This window comes from Danio rerio, chromosome 5, assembly GCF_052040795.2.
Source record: "Danio rerio strain M-AB ecotype USA chromosome 5, GRCz13ab, whole genome shotgun sequence".
Taxonomy (NCBI): Eukaryota; Metazoa; Chordata; class Actinopteri; order Cypriniformes; family Danionidae; genus Danio; species Danio rerio.
Window position 1 is genome coordinate 37,776,148 of NC_141025.1, and position 22,614 is coordinate 37,798,761.

The 22,614-nt window shown below is 36.6% G+C and overlaps 3 protein-coding genes across 11 annotated transcripts in view; 1 reads left to right on the forward strand and 2 right to left on the reverse strand.

Moving 5' to 3' along the window:
• taf1 (TAF1 RNA polymerase II, TATA box binding protein (TBP)-associated factor) overlaps positions 1-4,959 on the reverse strand; it is a 34,803-nt gene extending 29,844 nt beyond the window's left edge. For 5 of the 6 annotated variants that reach the window (XM_087251986.1, XM_087251984.1, XM_087251987.1 and 2 more), the window contains exons 1-6: positions 4,585-4,900; positions 3,503-3,617; positions 2,110-2,233; positions 1,413-1,529; positions 1,207-1,329; positions 870-1,111 (exon numbers count right to left, since the gene is read on the reverse strand). In XM_087251986.1, coding sequence (XP_087108112.1) covers positions 870-1,111; positions 1,207-1,329; positions 1,413-1,529; positions 2,110-2,233; positions 3,503-3,616 — 720 coding nt within the window. In that variant the 5' untranslated portion in view covers position 3,617; positions 4,585-4,900. 6 annotated transcript variants of the gene reach the window in all.
• A 2,742-nt stretch (positions 4,960-7,701) lies between these two features.
• rhogc (ras homolog gene family, member Gc) overlaps positions 7,702-22,614 on the reverse strand; it is a 44,567-nt gene continuing 29,654 nt past the window's right edge. Inside the window, 2 exon segments of one of the 3 annotated variants that reach the window (NM_199692.2) lie at positions 7,702-9,545; positions 9,860-10,196. In NM_199692.2, the coding sequence (NP_955986.1) occupies positions 8,947-9,522 (576 nt within the window). In that variant the 5' untranslated portion in view covers positions 9,523-9,545; positions 9,860-10,196 and the 3' untranslated portion in view covers positions 7,702-8,946. 3 annotated transcript variants of the gene reach the window in all.
• Positions 11,699-22,431, forward strand: micu2 (mitochondrial calcium uptake 2). Of its 2 annotated transcripts, NM_001017539.2 has the most exon segments (12): positions 11,699-11,920; positions 14,852-14,987; positions 15,485-15,516; positions 15,642-15,717; positions 15,842-15,889; positions 18,048-18,130; positions 18,666-18,719; positions 18,850-18,944; positions 20,016-20,187; positions 20,581-20,689; positions 20,830-20,987; positions 21,257-22,431. In NM_001017539.2, coding segments are annotated over 12 exon segments (1,260 nt in total). In that variant the 5' UTR covers positions 11,699-11,725; the 3' UTR covers positions 21,359-22,431.

Sequence of the window (22,614 nt, forward strand, 5' to 3'; positions counted from 1 at the left end):
TAATCATAACCAGTTATAATGAACTGACATCATTTATCTCATATGCGCTATGTCGCGAGGGAGGTGAGCGCGGGTATTAACAACATTCCTGGAGCCAACGCAGAAACTGTGCACAATTTCACTGCGTGTGTGTGTTTTCTGGACAGTTTTTCTCTGACACTTACAACAGAAGCCCCTATTTTTTCAACTCACTCTCACTCTCTCACTCACTGGCCCATTTCACCTGCTGGCGAGTGGGCGGTCTCACAATATCGCTCCCGAGCGAGTGAGCAAGCGCGCACGTGTGTGTTTGCTTGTTTGGTGCTGTCTGTGTTTGTGTATGTGTGTGAATGAAAGACAGTGTGGGAATGTGTGTCTGTGTGTGTGTGTGTGTGTCTGTGTTTATACAGACAGCTTGTTATAGCCTCCCCCCAAAATACAACACTGTGTATGGAAAGCATCGTCAATGCACCGTGATATCGGATTGAACTGAATCCATGGCATGGTAATCGTAACCGAACCGCTACGCCTTTTCCCCAAAACAATGGATATGGTTAGATGCTAACAGAGGTTACAAAAGCATGCAATAACACTGATGAAAAATAACTACATTCAAATGTAGTCTAAAAAATAAAAACAAACCAACATTTATTTTTTTTTGTTCTAATCCGCTGGAGTGCTGCACTTCGCTGTTCATTCATTAAATTAGCAAATCAGAATGAGCACAATCATAGTTTTCAGTAACAGTACTGGTGCTGCAGACCAATCAATGCTATGTCGGTCACTGCATGTCTTTAGTAAAGCCTCACAATGGCTTTTTCATTACCAAAAGAGGGTTTTGCACTGCCACAGACTGTTAGTAAATCTGGCCCAGTGTGTGTTACAATCACCTTTCCAGGTCTGAACTCAGGAAAGAGCTCAGTGACTCCAGGCAGGGCTTTGGCAGCATCTTTTTGCATAATCCCTGCGAGAGGGAGGGTGAGACACCCTGCCTTTTTCCCTGTCCCTGAACCCTGAGAAGGTCGATCGCTCTCACTCTCGCTGTCCGATGAACTGCTGAAATCAACCTTATCACCCACAGATGACGGAGCAATAATGGAAGGCAGGATGATACCATCTCCCTCATCAGTCACTAAGAAAACAAAAAACATAAGTCACAAAGGCAAGACATGACAATAAGAAACCTAAAATTAGACTGATTATTGATCAATCCCAGGTCTCATTTACCACTGCTGTTCTGAGTGGGCGTGTCATCTTTCTTCGCCGTGATTGGTTGAGTAGGGGGAGGGGGAGGTGGCATGAGTTTGGAATCAACATCCTCACAATCAGCATCATAGTCATCCTCGTCATCTGCATATCATAATACACAGATGTCAGTAATTAAAATGTACATATGCATCAGTATTATCTGCACTATTTGGGCCAGTGTGTACCTGTTCTCCGCGAGGGCTGCAGGTTGCCCATGGCCTGTCTGTATTTGCGAGTTTCATCCTCGGCAACTTCACTGATATCAGAGTAATCAACTGCATCTTCAGTGCTCCTCACCCATCCTAAGCCCACACACAAAATTAGCACACAAAGTCAAGTTATCTTGTTACCTTGTTTATCTAAATGCACAGATTGTGTACAAATCTTACACCAATTTTTTAGTATTATTTTTGGAAATTTTATAATACAATAATATAAATTGACAAGAAAGTAAAGTTTGAGAGAAAAAGATGCATGAGTCGGGACTTGAACTTGGGATGCCTGCAGCACCGTTGCCCTTAATGTCGGCGCACTTACCACTGGGCCATCAGCACCAATGAGCTCTATTATGAGCCCCTTTTGACAATATTTAATACGTTATATGTGATCCTATTACGTGTCTAAGAAGTTTCAGCTGCAAATAAAAATATTACACCTGGCTGTAGATGCCAATTTTTGAGTGGAAGCAATTTTTTACATGTCTGTTAAGATACTATGGTTTATATGGCCTATTTAAAAATAAAATAAAACAAAAAAGGGTGCAGTTTTTCTACCTTTACAGGCTGTTGGTTTACAAACACTGTACACGCACTTCACTGTTCAAACAACGTGTAAAAGTGAATTTTACAAAAGATCTTCTTAAAATTACAAGGCATAACAGACCTTCTGCGTCAGTGCTGCTCTGATCTTGCTCTTGCTCGGCTGTTTCCTCCTCGCTGGCTGTGATCTCTGTAATGAGTGAACCCAAACCCAGCGTTCCCAGACCAGCCAAATGCTTCTTTGACTCCTGAGAGAATAGAGCAAGTTGATCACACAACATGGACGTTGGATGTTTTTTAGCCACTAAAGGGTTTTACACTGACATTGACTATGTTTACATTATCAAATGATTGACCCTAATCTGAATAAGACACTTATATGATTTACGTGTTTACATGAGTTGCTTTTTAAATGTTCGTTTCATGATCCCATTTTACATGTTATAGCACATAAATCGCTCAACGTCATTGCATCACCACACTCATTTCCAGATTCTCTCTGGAGTTTTATGTAATTTCAGGTGTTTCCTTTTTAATTTGTCGACTTTAACTGCAATTTGGCACTTTTATTTTCATTCAGGAACTGTTTATTCATACTCCTTGTGACAAACGGGATACTGGATGAGAGTATAAACTGCTGGGAGAGTGTTGTTTTTAAGGAATTTGATACTGCACAATGTATAGGAAAAAAAACTCAGGTTTCTATGGTCCTTCACTAACCCGACAGGTGCAGAAAATAGTGTCAAACAGCCGTGTGTGTATGGAATATGCTTCTGCAAAAAGCAGCAAAAACCTTCACAAACGTGATATGGTGTTTACATGTCTGTACTGCATTACAATTATACGACTAAAATCTGCATTCTCCACATGTCTTAATTCTATTTACTTCCGTTTAGTTCGATTATGACTTTAGTCGGATTAAGGTATTGAAAAATCCCTGTTTACAGGGTAAGAGTCTTAACCATGATTATTGGTGTCCATGTAAACATACTCAGTGTCTTCCAACAACCAAGTCACCAAAAATAGGTGATGTAACTGTAAGTGACATAAGTTTTCTCCAATATCTTGTTATTTATCACAGACTGTCAAACTAAAAAGTAGGACATGAACTTGTTTTAATCTTGGCTGTTGAAAAGGAAGATTTGGAGTGTGCTTCCAAAACAAAATAAAAGTATGATACATTGTTACAGAAACAAACTAGCTATTCATGACATTTTCCCGAAAACATTAAACTTGGCCTGTGATTATAGTTACCTAACAATGCTTTTAGAAAAACAGACTCATAAATGATAGTTTTAGTTGATTGTAAGAAGAGGTTGTGATTGTAGCGGACAAAATGAAAAAGTCTCTCATTTTTCATGAAAGCCTACTTGTCTTATTTGATTTTATTTAAACATCCAAAGAGGAAACCTTCACTATAATTGATAATGAGCATTTAGAATAAAACAGGACACATTTTATTTCACACAGACATTATAAGTTACTTGTGCATCAAGAGCAGGGTTGTACTCTCTTACCGTATCCAGCACACTGTCATCTTCCAGCTGTCCATTCTCGTTAATGTTGCCAAAAAGAAACCCTGTCAAGTGGAAGGGCCGATCCTGATCCTCATCACTGTCCGAGTCTGACATTCTACATTAGCATAAACAAAAGACGATTCCAGTGTTATGGACACAACATTTGCAGTAAAAACTTAAAACATAAATTCACACAGAAAGCATGTTAACGTTATATTGAAACAGCTGATTATATTTTCCAAAACAGCTAACCAGAGTTAAAAATATCAATCTGCAAACATTTTTTAGGTATGAGGAAAATAAACATGAGTTATGGACAAGAATAAAAAAAATATTTGAGTTTACAGTAGACAACATATGTTGCATATTTTCTGTAAATTAAATTCCACAAACCAATAGAAATAATGTTGATCAAAAGGATATGAGTTGGCTCATTATAGAACAATAATTATTGAATTTATTATTTTTTACATTTTTGTATTTATGAGGAAAAAGCTTTGTTATGGATGTGACAGATGTGAAATCGGCACTTGTGAGACTTTGGCAAATCAAATATAACTGTTTGAAAACACTGACAGGGGCATTTTAGGTATTTTACAGTACTGCCTAAGCAAACAACGTTACAAAGGGTATCACTCTTTTGGTGAAAACTTTATTTTTTAATGGTAAAGTTGACATTTGCATGCAATTGCTCAAAACACAACAACATTCACCATCAGCCCACCACAACAGACGAGTCTGTGAAGCAACAACAACGTGAACAAACTGTCACAGTCACTTTGATCTGAACTTGCACACTCAAATTGCAATTTTTATGTTTATATTACCAGTATTTATACAATTAAAGAACAAATAAGCCTTCTGAACAATACAAACACTTTATGCTGGTAAAAACGGCTCTACAATTGCCTTTCTGATGACAACACAGCAAAAATTAGCTATAGGAGGACAGAAAGAGGAGGTGTTTACATTTCCACTTTCTCATCCGCCTCCCTGCCTGTCTGGTACATTTGCTTTCTTTTAACTTTTTTCTTGCTCTTAATACAATGTAATTAATTCAGCATTAATATGAGTACACTTACCTGCTCTCCTCTTGAAGTAAACCGGCACGAAGGCCTCTGGCTCCTCGAGCTCGAGTGGGAATCGGATCCCAGGAGGAGCTTCCTTGCCCCGGCCAGTCAGTTAGCTGTTAGCAGCAAGCAAAAAGGGGCCGCGCAAAGACATGCGCGCAAAAATGATCGCGTTTAATATGTATAAACGCAAGCGTATGTTGTTTAATCAGCAAATAAATACATTCAAATAAATGAAACGGCTTTTTAATGAATAAGCTGCTGCTGCATGCGCGGGCAGAAGCAGCGGTGTGCTTCTGTTTGTTGTGTTCGTCAGAGGATATGATCCAGTTTGTCTGGCTCCCCCTGCAGGTTTAGAGATCCAGCGGCAACGAGTAGACTGCTACTGGCTGGTCTTGTCTTGGAACATACTAGACTGATTCCGAGATCGCTTACATTAGTAGGCGAAAACCAGTATCCCTGCTGAAAAACAGCTTTAGGCGGAACAGCCTGGTTTTAGAATGCTTGTTGGTCCGTTTTCATGCTGGTCTTAGCTGGTCAGATTGGGAAGACCAGTTGGAATGCCCAGCTATAGAAGCAGCTTGACCAAAAAGATCAAAGAGCCAACACTCACCAAGGCAAAAGCTCATTGAAAAACTACAAGGTAGCTACTTGCTCCAGTCACATAAATGTCTTCAGGTTTAAAATCACAGACACACACTGCTAAGTTTAAAAAATTGCAGGTAATGAATTTCTTGTTTTATTAAATGTACATTTACATCTAATACATATTAAACATTGCAAGGAGCAGTCAGTCACTCATATGAGTCAGCACTTTAGGAACCCATTACAAGAATTAACTACACTGGAAAAATGTTAATGATGTGATGATGTTGGCTAAATTGTTTTAAGCAAATTGTTATTTTTTATTTAAATAAACAAATTTAATTGAGTAATGTTCAGCTTAATTTGTTTGTTTAAATTCAGCCCAAATAAATTGTTTACAATCACTTAACTTAAAAAAAAATTGTTAATCCAAGGAATCATCTTTGAATAATTTTTTTTTTTAGTGCAGTAGCTTTTTAACATCGCTACTATCAACAAATTGGCCATTTATTTGTATTCTTAAAGATCATATCCTACATCCCACCTACTTATACTCAACTAGAATAGAAGGCCTTTTATTGTCACTGTACACTTAAACAATTTACATTACATGTGCTATGAGATAAGTGTATCAGTGCAAACATGTAAATATATTCTTTCAATACCAATCACATAACAACACGTTGCAATAGAAATAACTGTAAATTATAAACAGTAGTGCAAAATAGAGGATGAGAGGTGGGTAGGGTGAGGTGAAGTAAACAATTCTGAGGTAGAACGAGAGATATTTACAACATTAGGTTGAATCAAAATAACCTTATGAGTCTATTGAACTTATATTATGTTAAACTGACTTAAAATAGCTTGCGTAACTTATGAAATTAAGTAAGAGCATGGTTAACAAAGTTTAATAAAAATATGCTGTCAGGACTAATTGACCATATAATTTTTACAATGTATGTAAATGTAAGATGATAAATAATAGTGCAAAAATAGGGGATGAGAGGGGGGTAGGGTGAGGTTGAGTAAACAGTTCTGAGGTAGAACGGGAGATACAGTAGAAGTCAGAATTATTCGCCCCCCAGTTTATTTTTTCCTTAATTTCTGTTTAACAGAGAAGATTTTTTTCAACACATTTCTAAACAATAGTTTGTTCTGTAGACTATCAAAAAACTATAGCTTAAAGGGGCTAAAAAAATTTTAATTTATTAAAAACTGCTTTTATTCTAGCTGAAATAGAACAAATAAGACTTTCTCCAGAAGAAAAAATATTATCAGACATACTGTGAAAATGTCCTTGCTCTGCTCATTTAGGTAATATAAAAAAGAAAAAAATTCAAGGGGGGAGCTAATAATTCTGACTTCAACTATGTGAAATATGTAATAGGCCTATGTAAACGTAAGATGATAATAGTTCAAAACAGAAAGGGGAGTAGGGTGAGGTGGGGTGAACAGTTCTGAGGCTAAACGAGATATATACAAGATGTATTCAATTAGATCTGTACCATACAAACCATTAAGATGCAAGCTACGAGGAAAAAAAAACAATTGTTAATGGTTTGTTAATATTGAGAAATAAACCTTAAAATATATGTATAACATAAAAATATGAGTGACGATATATTCTTTTATATGTTATGTCTTACAGATTTTGGAACAGGCGATGCAGTGGCGCAGTAGGTAGTGCTGTCGCCTTACAGCAACAAGGTCGCAGATTCGAGCCTTGGCTGGGTCAGTTAGCGTTTCTGTGTGGAGTTTGCATGCTCTCCCTGCGTTTGTTGGTGGGTTTACTCTGGGTGCTCCGGTTTCCCCCACAGTCCAAAGACATGCGGTACAGGTCTAAATTGTCTGTAGTGTATGAGTGTGTGTGTGGATGTTTCCCAGAGATGGGTTGCGGCTGGAAAGGCATCCGCTGCATAAAAACTTGTGGATAAGTTGCCAGTTCATTACGCTGTGGCGACCCTGGATTAATAAAGTGACTAAGCCAAAAAGAAAATGAATGAATGAAAATCATCTCAAAATCAGAGTGATTTAATGGTCTTTTTCACAAATTCATAATTTATAAACCATCCATGCTTCAATAAATACTGGTGGAACCACATTTAGCGCCTCTAACAGCCTTTCGAAAGAATACAAATTCTCCCTGAGAAGTCTTGCTTTGTTTTTAGTGTCTTAAATTCACAAATTGTGAGTCAAGATTACAAACAACTTAATATCTCGACATCTATGACCATAAAAGTTAACCCTGTGCCAACCAACCCTGGTCTCCTCTACTTACTCGTGAAGCACATCCTGTCCCAAAATAACTGTTAAGCATTCAAGCCTAAACATTAGCTCATTACTCTAAGAACAATGCCTCGACACAAATCACACATACACAGCTGACGGTTTTGTTTATCTGTGCAGCATTGTGAAGAATGTCAGTGAGATGCAGCTGTTCTTTCTTTCTCCAACTTGTACTCTTTCGTTCCCTTTTTCACTCTGCTTTGCCTTCACATTAAGCATCATGAACAAATCTTCGGTCAAAGAACAGGAGCCAAACATAATGTTTTACTTTAAAACTGGTTTATTTTCTCATGCAAGTGGAGGTATATTCTTAAAGATAATGACAGTTTCAAGAAATAAAAACAGCTTTAATACAAAATAAAGCCAATTTTTGGTGCGTTACTGATGTCCTAATCAGAGAACGGTCGAGGAACCAGCCTTTGGCTGTAAAAGAAACGGATGATGTTTATTATACAAAAGGTAGACATTCAATATATAAAATGTAAATGTGGACCCAAATGAAACCTGAATGTTCTGAGTGTTTGTGTACATTAACCACAGCCTGGATGTTCAATGTAAGTTTATCTCTGGCATCAGTTTATATTAGGGCACTTTACAGGAGTGGATTAACATTCATGATAAAATACAAAATGATACAAATATTAGTGGCACTTCAGATTCAATAACGGTTGGGAATTGTGAGGCACACACCAAGCCAAAAGGAAAGATCTTCATTTCTACCCCAAGAGTGATATAAAACAGCTCTATATCCCTTCATTTGCATCTCTAAGAGGAGGCAGGTGAGCTACGGCAGCGTTCTGCAAACTTTCAGCAGCCCTTTCCAGAAAATAGATGTCAACTGGCACCCTAAGTAGCACCCTAGATGAAATAAGCCCAGAGGATAGAGTTTGTGAGATGTCAGGAACGGCTGAGTAAGGGTCGAGCCCCAAAAGGCACGCTGAGGGTTTCCTGATTTAAAAGTCGATCAACCCTAGAAAGGTCAGAGATCATTAACAGGCAGCAACACAGGCAAACATGGCACGTTGTGGTAAGAGAAGGCCATCAAACCTATAGGCCACAGGGACTCTAAAAGGAAGACTGCGAGCCCTCATTGTTTTACTTACTCGGCCAGGGAAAGACAGCACCTTTATAAGACCTCCAGTCACATTTACACTTTGGTGCAAGAAATATCCTCTGAGTGATTCCTAAAGTTACACTGGGGTTTTAAGGCATTATGAGAAGGCAGATGTTGAAGATGCCTGTAGTCCTTTAGACAAATCCACTGCCTTATCTGCCTGACTATGGTGATATGTAAAGTTACAATACAAATACACAATCACTCACACACACACATACACATTTTCTCTCTCAATCACCTCAATCACAGCCTGTGCACCTATTGCTAACTGTAGTGTAGAGATACGGACAAAAAGTGGTAGCAACAACCATTTGCAGAGACCATCACATGACTAACTTACATTCCACCCTTCATAAAATCTCTCTCACACGCACACCCTCACGTTGTTATAGCAGCACACATTTTTTGGTGTGCTTCTTGGCGTTGGGGTAGAGAACAGCCCGAACTGCTTCGTTGAAGACCTCTCGGACGCCCTCCTGGAGAAGGGCCGAGCACTCCAGATATCGCACCGCCCCGATGCTGCGGGCCAGTGCACTGCCTTGCTGTGGAGTGGTCGGACTCATCCCCTGCTCCTTCAGCTTCTCCAGGGTCTCCTTGTCCCCTCGCAGGTCTCTCTTGGTGCCCACCAGCAGCACAGGTACGCCAGGACAGTGGTGGCAGACCTCCGGGTGCCATTTATGCCTGACGTTGGCGTGAGAGGAAGGACTAGCCACAGAGAAACAGATGATGAAGACGTGTGTCTGCGGGTAGGAGAGGGTTCGCAGGCGGTCGTACTCCTCCTGACCGGCGGTGTCCCACAGGTTGAGGCTGACAGCACGGCCGTCCACACAGGTTTGAGTGCTGTAGTTGTCAAACACTGTAGGAATGTACTCGTCTGGGAAGGCATTGGTGGTGTAGGAGATCAACAGGCAGGTCTTTCCCACTGCACCATCACCAACAACAACACACTTTATGGTCTGCATTATGATGCCTGGCACAGGAGTCCCTGAGAAGGAGACACAAAGAGAGTTTACTTCTTAAGTCTAACCATTTGACTAGACTTGTAGATATGACAGTAAAACACCCGTTTACACTGCTATAAAGCGGGTAAATGTGCAATCCGCCTGTACAAAACAACTGCAGATTGGTTATTGCTTCACACGGGACCTCCTGAACTAGTAGAGGCTCAAAACAAAGTAAGAAATCTGTTTGGCTAGTGTGTTAGCAGCTCACTTGCTACATAGAGCCGAACTTTATGAGCTTAAACAAAGCAAAACAGCATAACTATTATTAAAAGTATAACTTTTAGGTAAAACTCACTGTGTTTGGGTGGTCTGGAGAGCTCGCTGAGTGTTTGATTTGAGCTGCTCAAGTTTCCATCATCGCAGCGGCAAAGGCGCTTTGCTAACCGACTAACGTTAGCGGATGAGCCTCACATTAATCAGTTACTAAACACAGGCAAACAACTCCCTGAGGCCTGTAACTTCGCGCAACAGCTTTACAATGCCTAAACACACATTGAAAGTCTCGAAAATCTTTTAAAGGCACATAATTTAAGGTAATTAAAACACAATCTTCTGTGTGAATCGCAGTCCTTTTCTCTCACTGGCTCATTCTTCAACGGGTAACGGAGACGACATTGTGGGACACGCCCATGTCGCAAAGGTCTGTGGGAAATGTTGTGCAACCTCAAAGTAAAAACTACAACAATAGCTATTTGTTGTGTCTTTAATTTTAATGCGATGAATTCCACCTATACAATAATTGTATTAGGCACAGAGTGTACTTTTGGTAGTTCAGTCACAACTAGCTCACATATATTCCTCTGTTGGAGGCTAGAGGCCAAATGTCAAAGTTAGGAATTTTTATTGAATTGAATTTTTATTAGGAATCTGCTTGAGACTTTTTGAGAAACTTGACCCACGTAAAATGCCCCAAAATGTATAATTACAAGTATCTAAATGTATTTATTTAATAACACACACCGAAAAACGTCACAGGTTTAATGAGTATATGTAATGCCTTTACTTGCTCTCTCACCTATAGGCAGTTGTCCTGTTTCAGAATGTGGACTTTAGCCTGTTCCTTCCCTTTTTCGTCTCCTATTATGGCTATCAAAATAGTCATAAATACACAGCCTATTTATAGACCAATAGTTTATTGTCACATAACCCAGAGGCTTTCAATCTTTTAAATGTAACAAACCCCCAAACTCCCATAAATCACATGGAGTGACACCATCCCCATTTAGTTTTTTTGACAGCCACTGTAAAAAAAAAAAAAAAAAAAGTATTTTAAAAGGGTCTAAAATTTTAGGGTGTAAAAAATGTATTTGGAAAATATTAAGTGTGTAATTTGTATTAAGCAACCTCATTCTAATATTAATTTAAACATTTAGTATACTGTTGTAAACCCTTTTCTACTATTACTGTATTTCTTTACCCATTATTTACCTGTTTGTTTATTTTAATTATTTGTATTACAATTTTTATCTACTTCGTCTTCGTTTGTAGTTAGTTGATTGTTTAAATAAAAAAAGTTTAATAAAATTAACAATCAATTTATTTTGTAACAAATATATTTTAATTATCATTATCATATTCTATAATCAAATCTTATCCAATAATCAAAAATTGTGTCTGTTCTTTATTATAAATTTACTCAGGGTCCGTATTAATAAATAAAGCTATGAAGCTATTAATAGCTTTTATTAAAGTTAATAGCCATTAACTTTAATAGTGAGAAATAACTTTTTACTGATCTTAAATACGTTTAGGTTTACAAAACACAAAACTTACATATGTTTATTAATAAGTTAGATGTAACTTAAATGAATGCTGAAGCATGTATTAAACAAACCAACATTACCGGAAAAGTTGACCCCCTATCATCAGTGTATAAAGTAAACGGAAAAAGTAAACGAGAGAAAATGTTGTGTTATTGAAGTACGTATTCACATTTGGGCTAAATGACAAGCATATGACTAAAAATTAGTAAAACATGATCAACGTTTTATTTACTGGTAACGTTAGTTCGTGTGGTTTCAAGGTGCAGCTTCATTCATTTACACTCATCTGTCGAGCTCGTGAACAGTGTAGGTCTGCTATCCGCCTGACGGGGGCGCTACACCACCGCCTCCTTATCGCTCTAACTACAAACAAGACTGATAAAACTTCCCCTAGAATAATGGCGACTTGGGCCAGGTTAGGCGCTACTTTGCGAAGTACAGCCAAAAGTTTCTGGCCTGTCAGAAGTATATTTTACCGTCGTGCAGTTGGAGCGGGTGTGTTGGGCTCTGTTGTAGCAGGAGGATTTATTTACTATAAGAATGAACCGCGATGGAGACTGTGGCCACATATCGTGTACGCGGAGGACGAGAAGGTAATCAAACTTCTCGAAGTAACTGTCAGAAACTTTTCACATTACCTTACTTTTCAACTTCGACTGTTGTTGTCTGAGAAGTTGAAGACAGAATCGCTGCCTGTTTGCTCGTGGGGTTAATATGGCATCCGTTTAGGTTTATGTTTTTAAAGTGTTTCAATGTGGGTCCAACGTATAAGGTACTAAAAGTTATTAAAACTGGTTTGTTACGACGTGATAAACTGTAAGCTTTAGGCTGTTAAATCATCGTATGTCGTCTTCATGAAATGTTTGTTTTACACACATAGTTCGGATAGTATCGCTGATTCCATCAGGTTGTGGGTGGAACTCTGCGTCAGTTTAATGTCACAGCAAACTTCAGCTACTCAGTCTTGTTTCAAAATTTAAATGCATTGTTAATGACTCAATACGCGATTAAAGCTGGAAGATATTCAGGATTTATTTTCAAAATAATACAATGTTTTATCCAAAGCCATAGATATATTATTAAAGGTAACGTACATGAAAACGTTTTTTGGGACAGATCTATCTATCCATCCATCCATCCATCCATCCATCCATCCATCCATCCATCCATCCATCCATCCACACACACACACACATATATATACATACATACATATGCATACATACATATGCATACATCGTATGCATACATACATATTCATACATACATATTCATATATACATATGTATATATATATATATACATATATATATATATATATATATATATATATATATATATATACATATGTATGTGTATATATATATATATATATATATATATATATATATATATATATATATATATATATATATATATATTTTATTTTTATTTTTTTAAGTGAAGTCATCTTTCAGTACTGACCTACTGTATTGTTGTTAAATAGAGAAAACATTCACAAGTAACTTTTTAGAAAATATTTTTGTTCCATCAAGGGTATAATCACTCTCCTTAAAGCTAATCCAGCAAAAAAAAAAGTACAAAAAAAAAAGTTTAATACTTAAAATATAACTGAAATACAGTATTTAAAACTGATAATTCAATTGAAAATCAGGTGAATAACTGCAAAAAGTCCAAAAAAGAAAAAAAAGAACCACCTAGGGATGGGCGATTAGTTGAACAATTTAACCTGATTACAATAAATCAGGGGTGTCCAAACAGTCCTTGAAGGTTGGTGTCTTGCTGAGTTTAGCTCCAACTTGCTTCAACACACCTACCTGGAAGTTTTCGTATGCCTAGTAAGAGCTTGATTAGCTGGTTCATGTTTGTTTGGTTAGGGTTGGAGCTAAACTCTCCAGGACCGAGTTCAGACACACCTGCAATAAATGAACGATTATATACTGCCCTCATAGTTCACTGATTTTGAAAGGTGCATTACTTGATTCAAAATATTTGAAGGAAACACGCAATACGCTATCTGTGATTATTTATTGAACATCAATGTACATTGAACAACTGAAATTAAAACACTCATTACTTGAAACTTCTCTTTTTTTTATAAAAAATAACTGAAAATAAATAAATCACACTTTTGGAAACAAAATTTATTATTTTCTAGTTTTTCATATTAAAAGAAGAAAATAAGCAGCATCTCTTCTCAATAAAATAACTCTTGTAGATAGTGTGAATAATAAACAGTGCATTTCTTGCATCTTCTGTAAACAAATATTTTTATGCAAATAATAATTTTATTGTAATTTTATTTACATATACATTGTCGTATCAAGGTACACATTCCAATCATCATCAGTATAGTGCAAACGTGTGTTGTGTATTGTGTAGTTAAATTTTTTGGGAGATCAGCAGGTATGCGACCGCATGATGAGCCTTAACAGAGCTGGGTCACATGACTCCACACACACAGTAGGATTGTTAGAACAGGACAGTAGGAAATTAGATTGATTGTAGGTTTTGAATTTTGATTATTTTTCGATTAATCGCCCAGCCCTAGAACCACACCTTTTACCAAGCTGGCTATGGGCCTGCTTGAGTATATATTTGAATATCATCAAAGCATATTTGCCATCAAGAAAAAAAAAATTCAGTTAGTTAGTTAGTTGACATTGCATAAATTATATATATATATATATATATATATATATATATATATATATATATATATATATATATATATATATATATATATATATATATATATACATTTATATTTATATACATTTATATCAGCTGCTTTCATATTGGGACATAAAAATGTATTTAATCTTTGGTAGGGCTTAAATTAGAAAATTAAACAACATATCGCATTAACAGAAATAAGTGAGGCATTGGTGAGGTTTGAAGCCTTCAGGTGTGTGTGGGAACAAAACGCCAAGCTGACAGTTAAAGCTTAGCCAAAATTGGGTCATGCAACAAGAAACTGATCCTAGCAACATCAGCGAATCTACAACAGAACAGCTGAAATAGGAAAACATTTAAGGTGTTGCAGTATTCCAGCCAAAGTTCAGACCTCATCCTGTCTGAAATGCTGTGGCGGGAGATGTCCAATAAAAAACACTCCTCTAGAATGATCTGAGAGGCTCGTAAGATCATAGAAAACGATTTCTTTAAAAAAAAAAAAAAAGCGTTATACACAATTTCAGTCAAGACCTGACCCTCCATAACTTGTTACAGTTATGAAAGTTAGTTTGATAAGCAGGAAATGTGCATGTGCCAATGACTTGACCACATTGAATGGTCCATTAGAGGTGCACCCTTTCTTATTGGAATTGTATGTGTGAACATATTACTTGACTTATTTATTCTTAACACACCCTATGCATAGTAGCATATTTGAATCCATCTAAGCACTTCTAATGTCTCCACATTGTAAAACCAGTTCAGCTCTAGATTAAATGAAACTGCACATTTCATGAATGCAACTTATTGTGTGTACTTATTCTCTCTGTTTTTGCATATCTGTAAAGCAAGAGCAGATCATGGTACCACAGATGTCCATGAGGCGCCGCCGGTTTAACCAGTTTGCCTCCATGATATATGAGGATGAGCCATACATGACACCCAGAGACTTCCTCCATTCAGTCTTGATGGAGAAAGTGGACCGTAAGTAACGTCACACCAAACAAACGTTCAGTATAGAACAATTATGAATAAATGATTAAGCAATATTGTGCATGCGTTCCTGTTCCATTGGAATAACAGCTTTAGAGACTAGCTTTATTACTTTCAACTTTAAGATGAAATTTTCTTTTTTCTAAAACATGCATGCTTCAACATTTCAGTTTAAATGTAAGCTCTTATGCAGTCTCTAAAAAAAAAAAAAATAAAAAAAAACTCAAGTCCCTAAAATGCTGACACCTGCAGTCTTCTCCTCTCGCTTGAACTCATTTATGTGAACATGTTTCTGGTTTGAGTGTGCATTCAAGTGAAAATGCTCTTTATCTGAAAGCAATCACCTCTGCCTGTTAGGTCTTGAATTCATAAAGTGAGCTCAGGATCTCTCCAAACTTCACTACAGGCCTCAGATGTTTTTTTGCTGTTAATTTTCATTATGCCGTAAAATTTTGTTAAAAAAAATCCTTGATCATCTTCTCTTACAGACAAACTAAAGAAAAAGGTGTTGACCAAAGCAGTAAGTGCATTTTATTAGTTTGCATCAATGTTGATTCAAACACAAAATATCTAGTTGATGATCCTGAATGTTGTGTGATTGTGTCGGTGCAATGACAGGCTTTTATCTGATTTGTTTGTTGACAGGACTTGGACGAAATGATAAAGGTTGCTTCCAAAGCCGAGGCAGGAAATAACCTGTTCAGAGGAATCGGTGACAAGGGTATTTGTTAAACAAATTAATTTAATTAAAAAAAAAACATACTTATGGTTTAAAAAAGCATTTATTTTTACATGAGCGTTTTGATGAGTTATGTTAACACTGAATATTAATCTTGTCATTTCAGGGTTGATCTCTTACACTGAGTACCTGTTTCTCCTCACTATTATTACAAGTAAGTTTTCCATTGAATGTCATTATATAGTTTCTTATCTGTCTCTAGTCTCATCACAAAAATTAAATATACTGTTACATGAAATTTCACAAATTTTAAACTAATCAAAGAAAAGTAGGAATGTATTCTGTTGATCGAATCATAATATGGAATTGTGCCTATGAAACAAAAACATTTAAACAAAAATCTGCATGTAGTGTGAATGTGTGGCATGGTTTCAATGGTTTCAATTCACATACTTAAACACGCATGATGTTTAAAGTAATTTTTTATTTAGCTAAAAAACAGTTAACTATAAAACTATATAACTTTAAAACTAAAACATTGGGGGGGAAAAATGCAGCAATGGTCTTAAATTATTGATATTAGATTTTAGAGAATAAAAAAATAATATATATATATATATATATATATATATATATATATATATATATATATATATATATATATATATATATATATATATATATATATTGCTATTCCTTTTCTTAATGTTCCGTTTCAGTTGAAAGTACATCAACATACCAAAATAAAAGTCTCAACAATTTCTGCATCACATTGAATTTAAACTTCTGCTATCACATGTTTTATGTTTAAATAAAACAATAGATTTATTAGATCATAAATAAATAAATACCCCCCCCCCCAAACATTTTTTTTTAAAACTTAACAAAAAAAACATTGTCCCACAATTCACAACGGCAATACATAGGGAAAATATAATTCACTTCTTTTATGTTTAAGCACCAGAATTAGTTGTTTTTAACTGCTAGAATACAGTCAGAAGAGTCTCTATAATAGTTTAGGGTAGATCTGTACTGAAAAAAAGATGAGACATTTAATAAAACATTACATTTTAGTTGTATTGTTTTGCAAATATTATAGTGGCCGAGTGAGCTTCATGTTTATTTATGTAGCGCTTTTTACAAATGTAGATTGTGTCAAAGCAGCTTAACATAGAAGTTCTAGTAAAGTTCAGATTTCAGAGTTCAGTTTAGTGCAGTTCAATGTGGTTTAAATTTCACTGCTGAAAGTCCAAACACTGAAGAGCAAATCCATCGATGTGCAGCAGCTCCATAAGGCCCAAACCAAGCAAGCCAGTGGTGACAGTGGCAAGGAACAAAACTTCACCAACTGATGAAGTGAAGGTAAAAAACCTTGAGAGAAACCAGACTCTGTTAGGCACGACCATTATTCATCTGGTCAAACTTTCTGTGTGAAGCTAGGTCTGGGTGCTGCAATTTAAGAAAACACATGCAGTTACAAAAAACGCCGGTAAATTAGAAAAAAGTCTTTATCAGTTTGACAGCACACCTGCTGCAAATCCTCACATCACATTTTTAAAAAACGCAAACAAATTAATAAAACATACTGCATTTTTTCTTAGCACATTTTATGAAAACGTGCTGCATTGTCTCTATTTTCTCACAGTTTTAAACAGCATGCAACACAATGGAAATGTTTCAAGAGGACTCTAAAACGTGACAGCTATTTAGGTTATGGTTATTTAGGCTAATAAGATACAAAAGACGAGAAGGATGTTAAAATAAACAAACAAAAAGAATTACCTTTCAAAGATCACCTACAGCTTCACTGAACAAGAGTCATGGCACAGCAGTGTCCGTCACATTTTTGGGTCCTCTTGAAACATTTCTGCTGTGTTACAATGTTTTTGCAAGTGTTGTAAGAAAATGCAGCCCGTTTCATTAATTTGTTGGCGTTGTGTGAAAATGCAGCAGGTTTTTAAATGTGTATGCATTGCAAGAATTCGTGGCTGGTGTGCTGTCAAATGCATAAAGATCTTTTCTTAATTTGCTGGTCTTTTTTGTAATTGCACACATTTTAAATTGCAGTGCGTTAAGCTCTCTCGGCCACTGTAAAATATACTGACCAAACCTAACATACTGCATATTGTACATGTGCATGTTTACCCATTAATTGCTGTGAAACCGTACACGAGCACACTGTAGTTACTATTACACTACAATTATATCACAGTTATATTTATGATATTGACTGACACGATAAGCAGGTGCATTATGCTCATCAGTCTTCCCTTCCTAGTAGCAACATGCTTTGTGTGTTTGCTCGCTTGAGGGGTCATAGATTTTTCAGTGTTCCAGTTGGTTTAACCAGTTTAACTACGTTGTGATTCCAGAATCTGACACAGGATTTCATATTGCTTTCAAAATGCTTGATATTGATGGCAGTGAGACTGTGGACAAGATGGAATTTCAGAAGGTACGCCATGTGTTCTCCTTCATGCCTCAATGAATACCAAGCGCAAATGTAATTTTAAAATGTTTTAAATGTTAATGTGTATAATTGTATGAAGATAGGCAGATGTAAGAAAGTTCCACAGACTGGACTTGTATGGATTGTGTAAGTTACGATGTCATTAGGGTCTGTCTGCTTTGTTTGTTTCTATTATTGCTGGCATGAGATGAGGCCTATGCGCTGCAGGTATGTGAGAATGGTCGATGCATGAATCGTGCATGATAGAAGCATCAGAACACAGTACATGAATTGGCAGAATTCAGTTTGATTTAGAGGATTATGTTGAGTCCGTTCTCATGGATGTTCTCAGTGTGTCATGTGTTGGAAGTGCAGATGATTCAACACACGCTTGAAAAGAACTATTTGAATAGACGCATCGTTTTTCTTTAGAGCAGATCTACATCCCTGTCACCCCATAACACATGAATACGTGCACAAATATGAGACCCTGTGTATCTTTTCCAGAAGTCTATTGACTTCACTCTCTTTTTGTTTGAAGCTGAAGAAAGTAAATGGACCAAAGAAAGAGCTACTAAGGCAGGGTGGGACAGAGGTGTGTTTGTTCAGCAAATATATAGCGAATCAAATGTTATGTGAAAATCAGAATGCTGTTTTTCTTTCATATTATCTGTAGAAACACTTCTGATTGTGTCATATCAAGTGCGCTTTCATTCTCTCTTCAGCTTTCAGACAATGCTGATGAGGTTGACACTACACTACAAGTGTTCTTCTTCGGGAAAGATGGCAATAAAAAACTCCAGTACAAAGATTTCTGCAGGTAAAGCAACACTCCTTTAAATACACATGACCTGTGGTTAATTTAACATGTTTAGATGTTTGTGAAATTAGAATAGTTTGCCACCTTTCTTAAGTGTGGTTCATTTTTAAACTAATTTCGAGAGGATTACGTGCTTATGATTGATCATGTCTGGTCCCACATCAGCTAAACACGATGCGCCAATCAGACGAATCCTAACTCACTATAAATAACCAGAGTTTCTCACCTCATCTTCGTCTTGAAGAATCCCACACTTCCACCTTCTCCCTTTTTCAGATTGGGTAGCAAGAACGCCACTGGTTTGGGTCTTTTGTGGGTTTTCCCTACGTTTTTCCCACCGTCCAAAGACACGCAACATAAGTAAATTGACTAATCCAAAAGTGGCATCACAGATGAACTCTTAGTCAGTCTCTCATTGTTAAGGTTAAAGAGTTAGGAATTACAAGCAGGGGAGTGTCCGAGACCAACCTGAGCTCAAACTCCCCTCTCGCCCTTCAAACAGGAGGGAGCCCTGGGCTCGAGAATATTCTGAGCTCAGGGGTTTCTCCCGGGACAGCATGCCATTATCAATCATCAGCTGTGTGAACTCTTGAGACTGTAGTATTGTTAGTAATGAGCAGATATGCTGAGCAACAATCTGCAGCCTTTACTATGGTGTTTCTGTTAACTTGTTTGTTTTGTCTGTGTATGCTACAAAAAGAACGTCCCTAGCAATGTTTCCGTCCAAAGATGCGAATTAAACTTGTGTGCAAAACTGAAATATTGCCTAAAACATTTGCAAGTAAAGCACTGTTCCTATCTATTAAGGAGAATAAAATCATTTGCTGCAGTAGGAGAAGCAACTGTGGGCCTTTTTTCTTATAAAATAAAATACTTCAATGCTCCTCACTAAGACATGTCTCTTATGGTCACCAAGGCTGCATTTATTTAATAAAAAACAGTAGAGTTATAAAATATTAACATGTAAGATAACTTGCTGATATAATATGGTTTAGATAAATCTTATTCCATGAATAAAAAAAAGTTGAATGTAAATAATAATTTCCATCAAAATGTTATGATCTTGTGTAGGTTTATGGAAGACCTGCAGGCAGAGGTGCAAGAGGTTGAGTTCACACAGTTTTCTAAAGGAATGAAGACCATGAGGAGGGAGGATTTTGCTGAATGGCTGCTTCATTTCACTAATGAAGAGGACAACGAGGCATACCAGGACAATATGAGGAAGAGAATCCCCACTGGACAGGTAACATGTCACTTTTTTCCAATGAGGTCATTTTATATTTTTAGACAAGTTAGTGGCTAAGATAAAGAGATTTGTGGCATAGAGATGGACAAACTGCACTGTGCATCACTCAATCAGTCAAAGAAATCTGAACTCGGTTTCTACTTGCTGTAGTAGGCGATTTAGAGTCTGAATTAGTCAAGCAGTTATCATTAAAAGAACTTGTTGACCTGGCCTGAATTAGGAGTAGATTATTGTACATTTTGATTAAATTAGTATGTAAATGTAAAAGTAGATGGTACTTGTAATGTACTAAGTGTTATTTGACATTGAATTCATGCATAGTGTAGCACCCTATAGCAGTATTATAATTGAGTTGTTATGAAAGTAAAGTGCCAGTTTTGTTTTTGTCAGAGCATCACCTTTGATGAATTTAAAGAGTTCTGTCTCTTTACCTACCATCTGGAGGACTTCGCCATCTCTGTCAAGATGAGTATTGAGGGCAGCAAGCCTATAGGATTGGGTAAGACTGATCTGGATGCCAATAATTATTTAACTTATTACGATTGGCTAATTGATTGTCTTTAATACAATATGTAGCAGGACATTGTTGATTGAGTCATTGAAATGCATTGCACTCTTGGCCTCTCTGTTGCTCCGTAGCTCAGTTTAAGCGAGCGGTGATGATCGCGACTGGTCACGAACTTTCAGACAACGTTTTAGACACAGTTTTCAAGCTCTTTGACATGGATGGAGACGACTGTCTGAGCCATAAAGAGTTCCTCGCTGTGATGAAAGACCGAGTACATCGTGGCCTGAGGGTGAGGAAACAGTTTAGCCTTTTTAATAATAATGAATTATTCAATTCAATGATTTTATTTAGTTAATTGACAATGTTGTGCCATTAACCAATTAATGAAAACTATTACTTTACTATTACTTATGACTGTCAACAATATAGACACATGGACATTAATTTAAACCCAGTCAAATCTTGTGATAATTGTTAATAGACTTTGTGATTGTGGATTAAGTGGCTCTGCACAGTAATTATTAGACTAATTGTCGTATGCTCCTGTGTGTTGCACAGGTTCAGCCCCAGTATGGTGTTTCGGGTTATTGGAAATGTGTGAAAAGGGAGACATTGGAAGGAGCTCAAGAGGCTCTCCGTAAAAACGGCAGTCCTATCTGACTCGAGAAGAGTGTCTGGCAAGTGGAATGTGGTGTACTTCTGGGGGGAAAAAAAAAGTATGATACACGGTTAATTACCTAAAAGAAGCAGGGCTTGAACATTGTACTGTCATTTTCCATTTAAATGTTTACATGGGTGCAAAGATTTTTGCTTAAAAAGTGACAATGGCGTTGGCCCAAAAATAGTGAATGTGTAAAATAAAAATAATCATAATTGAATAATATTGTGGTGATAAACAGTATTGAAAATATGTGGATTTTTCATTGAATTTGTGAAATACTGTAAGTCTGTGACCACTCCAGCAAGATTACACTGTCACTTCATCATTTCATAGGAAACATGTTTAATCATATTTATCCTTTATTTTATTTGAAGTGTGGTGGTGTTTTTATATATCCTCTTTGTAAAGCTTTTGTGGAAGATAACACTTACCATGTGAGACATGGAAATGTGCAGTGCTGATGGTCCTCCAGGAACATGGTTGAAAACCACTGGTGTAGAGCACTTTTGTACTAGTTTTGTGACTGAACAAATGTGCAATTCCATTTTAAATGGGCTCATTGTAAAAATAGGTTTTCCCCCTTTTTGAGAAAAGGAAAGTACACTGTGAAATACAGTTTTCTTCTTTATTGAAGGATTCGATGTGGTACTTGTGAGGATGGACTGCGAGCAGGTGACACTGCTAAAATGAGCAATTCCTCCATGTTTAAAGTTTCTGTACTGAGAGGTCACTTTAGATTTTCTTTTGGCCTCATGTGTTCACGTGATGCAAATTCACATGTCAGAATTCATCAAACTTTAATTTTGATACACAGCAAATATCTTCACACAGATCTGCATTTCTTGCTTAATGCATTCACATGCATATGAATGGAATGCAAGAGAACAAAACGAAGTCTAGTGTGACATGACTTTGATGCTATGTAATCGGTTATTTTTGGTTGTGGTGTACCATATACATGTTTTTTTTTTTAAGTTTTCAATATAAAAAAACTGTACTATAATTTAGGTGGTGGACATGAAATGCCAGTAATGCATTATTCCTTCATGAATAAAAAAAGCTAAAACGCAAAGGTGTACAAATTGTGTATGTTTTGCATGTTTAAACGTTTACTTTTTATGTTTGTCTTTTAGTAAATGTAGAAAGGAACATATAAAATCTTCAGTGTTGCCTTTAAGAATTATTGTTTTGGAATTTAAGAGCAATCCCCATACATTACAAGTCAAAACTTTGGAAACTCTGGAATCTACTACAC

Coding starts and splice junctions, on each gene's coding strand:
- micu2 (XM_087251883.1), top strand. CDS start 11,726: ATGGCGACTTGGGCCAGGTTAGGCGCTACTTTGCGAAGTACAGCCAAA. Junction 11,921..14,851: donor TGTACGCGGAGGACGAGAAG/GTAATCAAACTT, acceptor ATATCTGTAAAG/CAAGAGCAGATCATGGTACC. Junction 15,718..15,841: donor CAGAGGAATCGGTGACAAGG/GTATTTGTTAAA, acceptor TTGTCATTTCAG/GGTTGATCTCTTACACTGAG.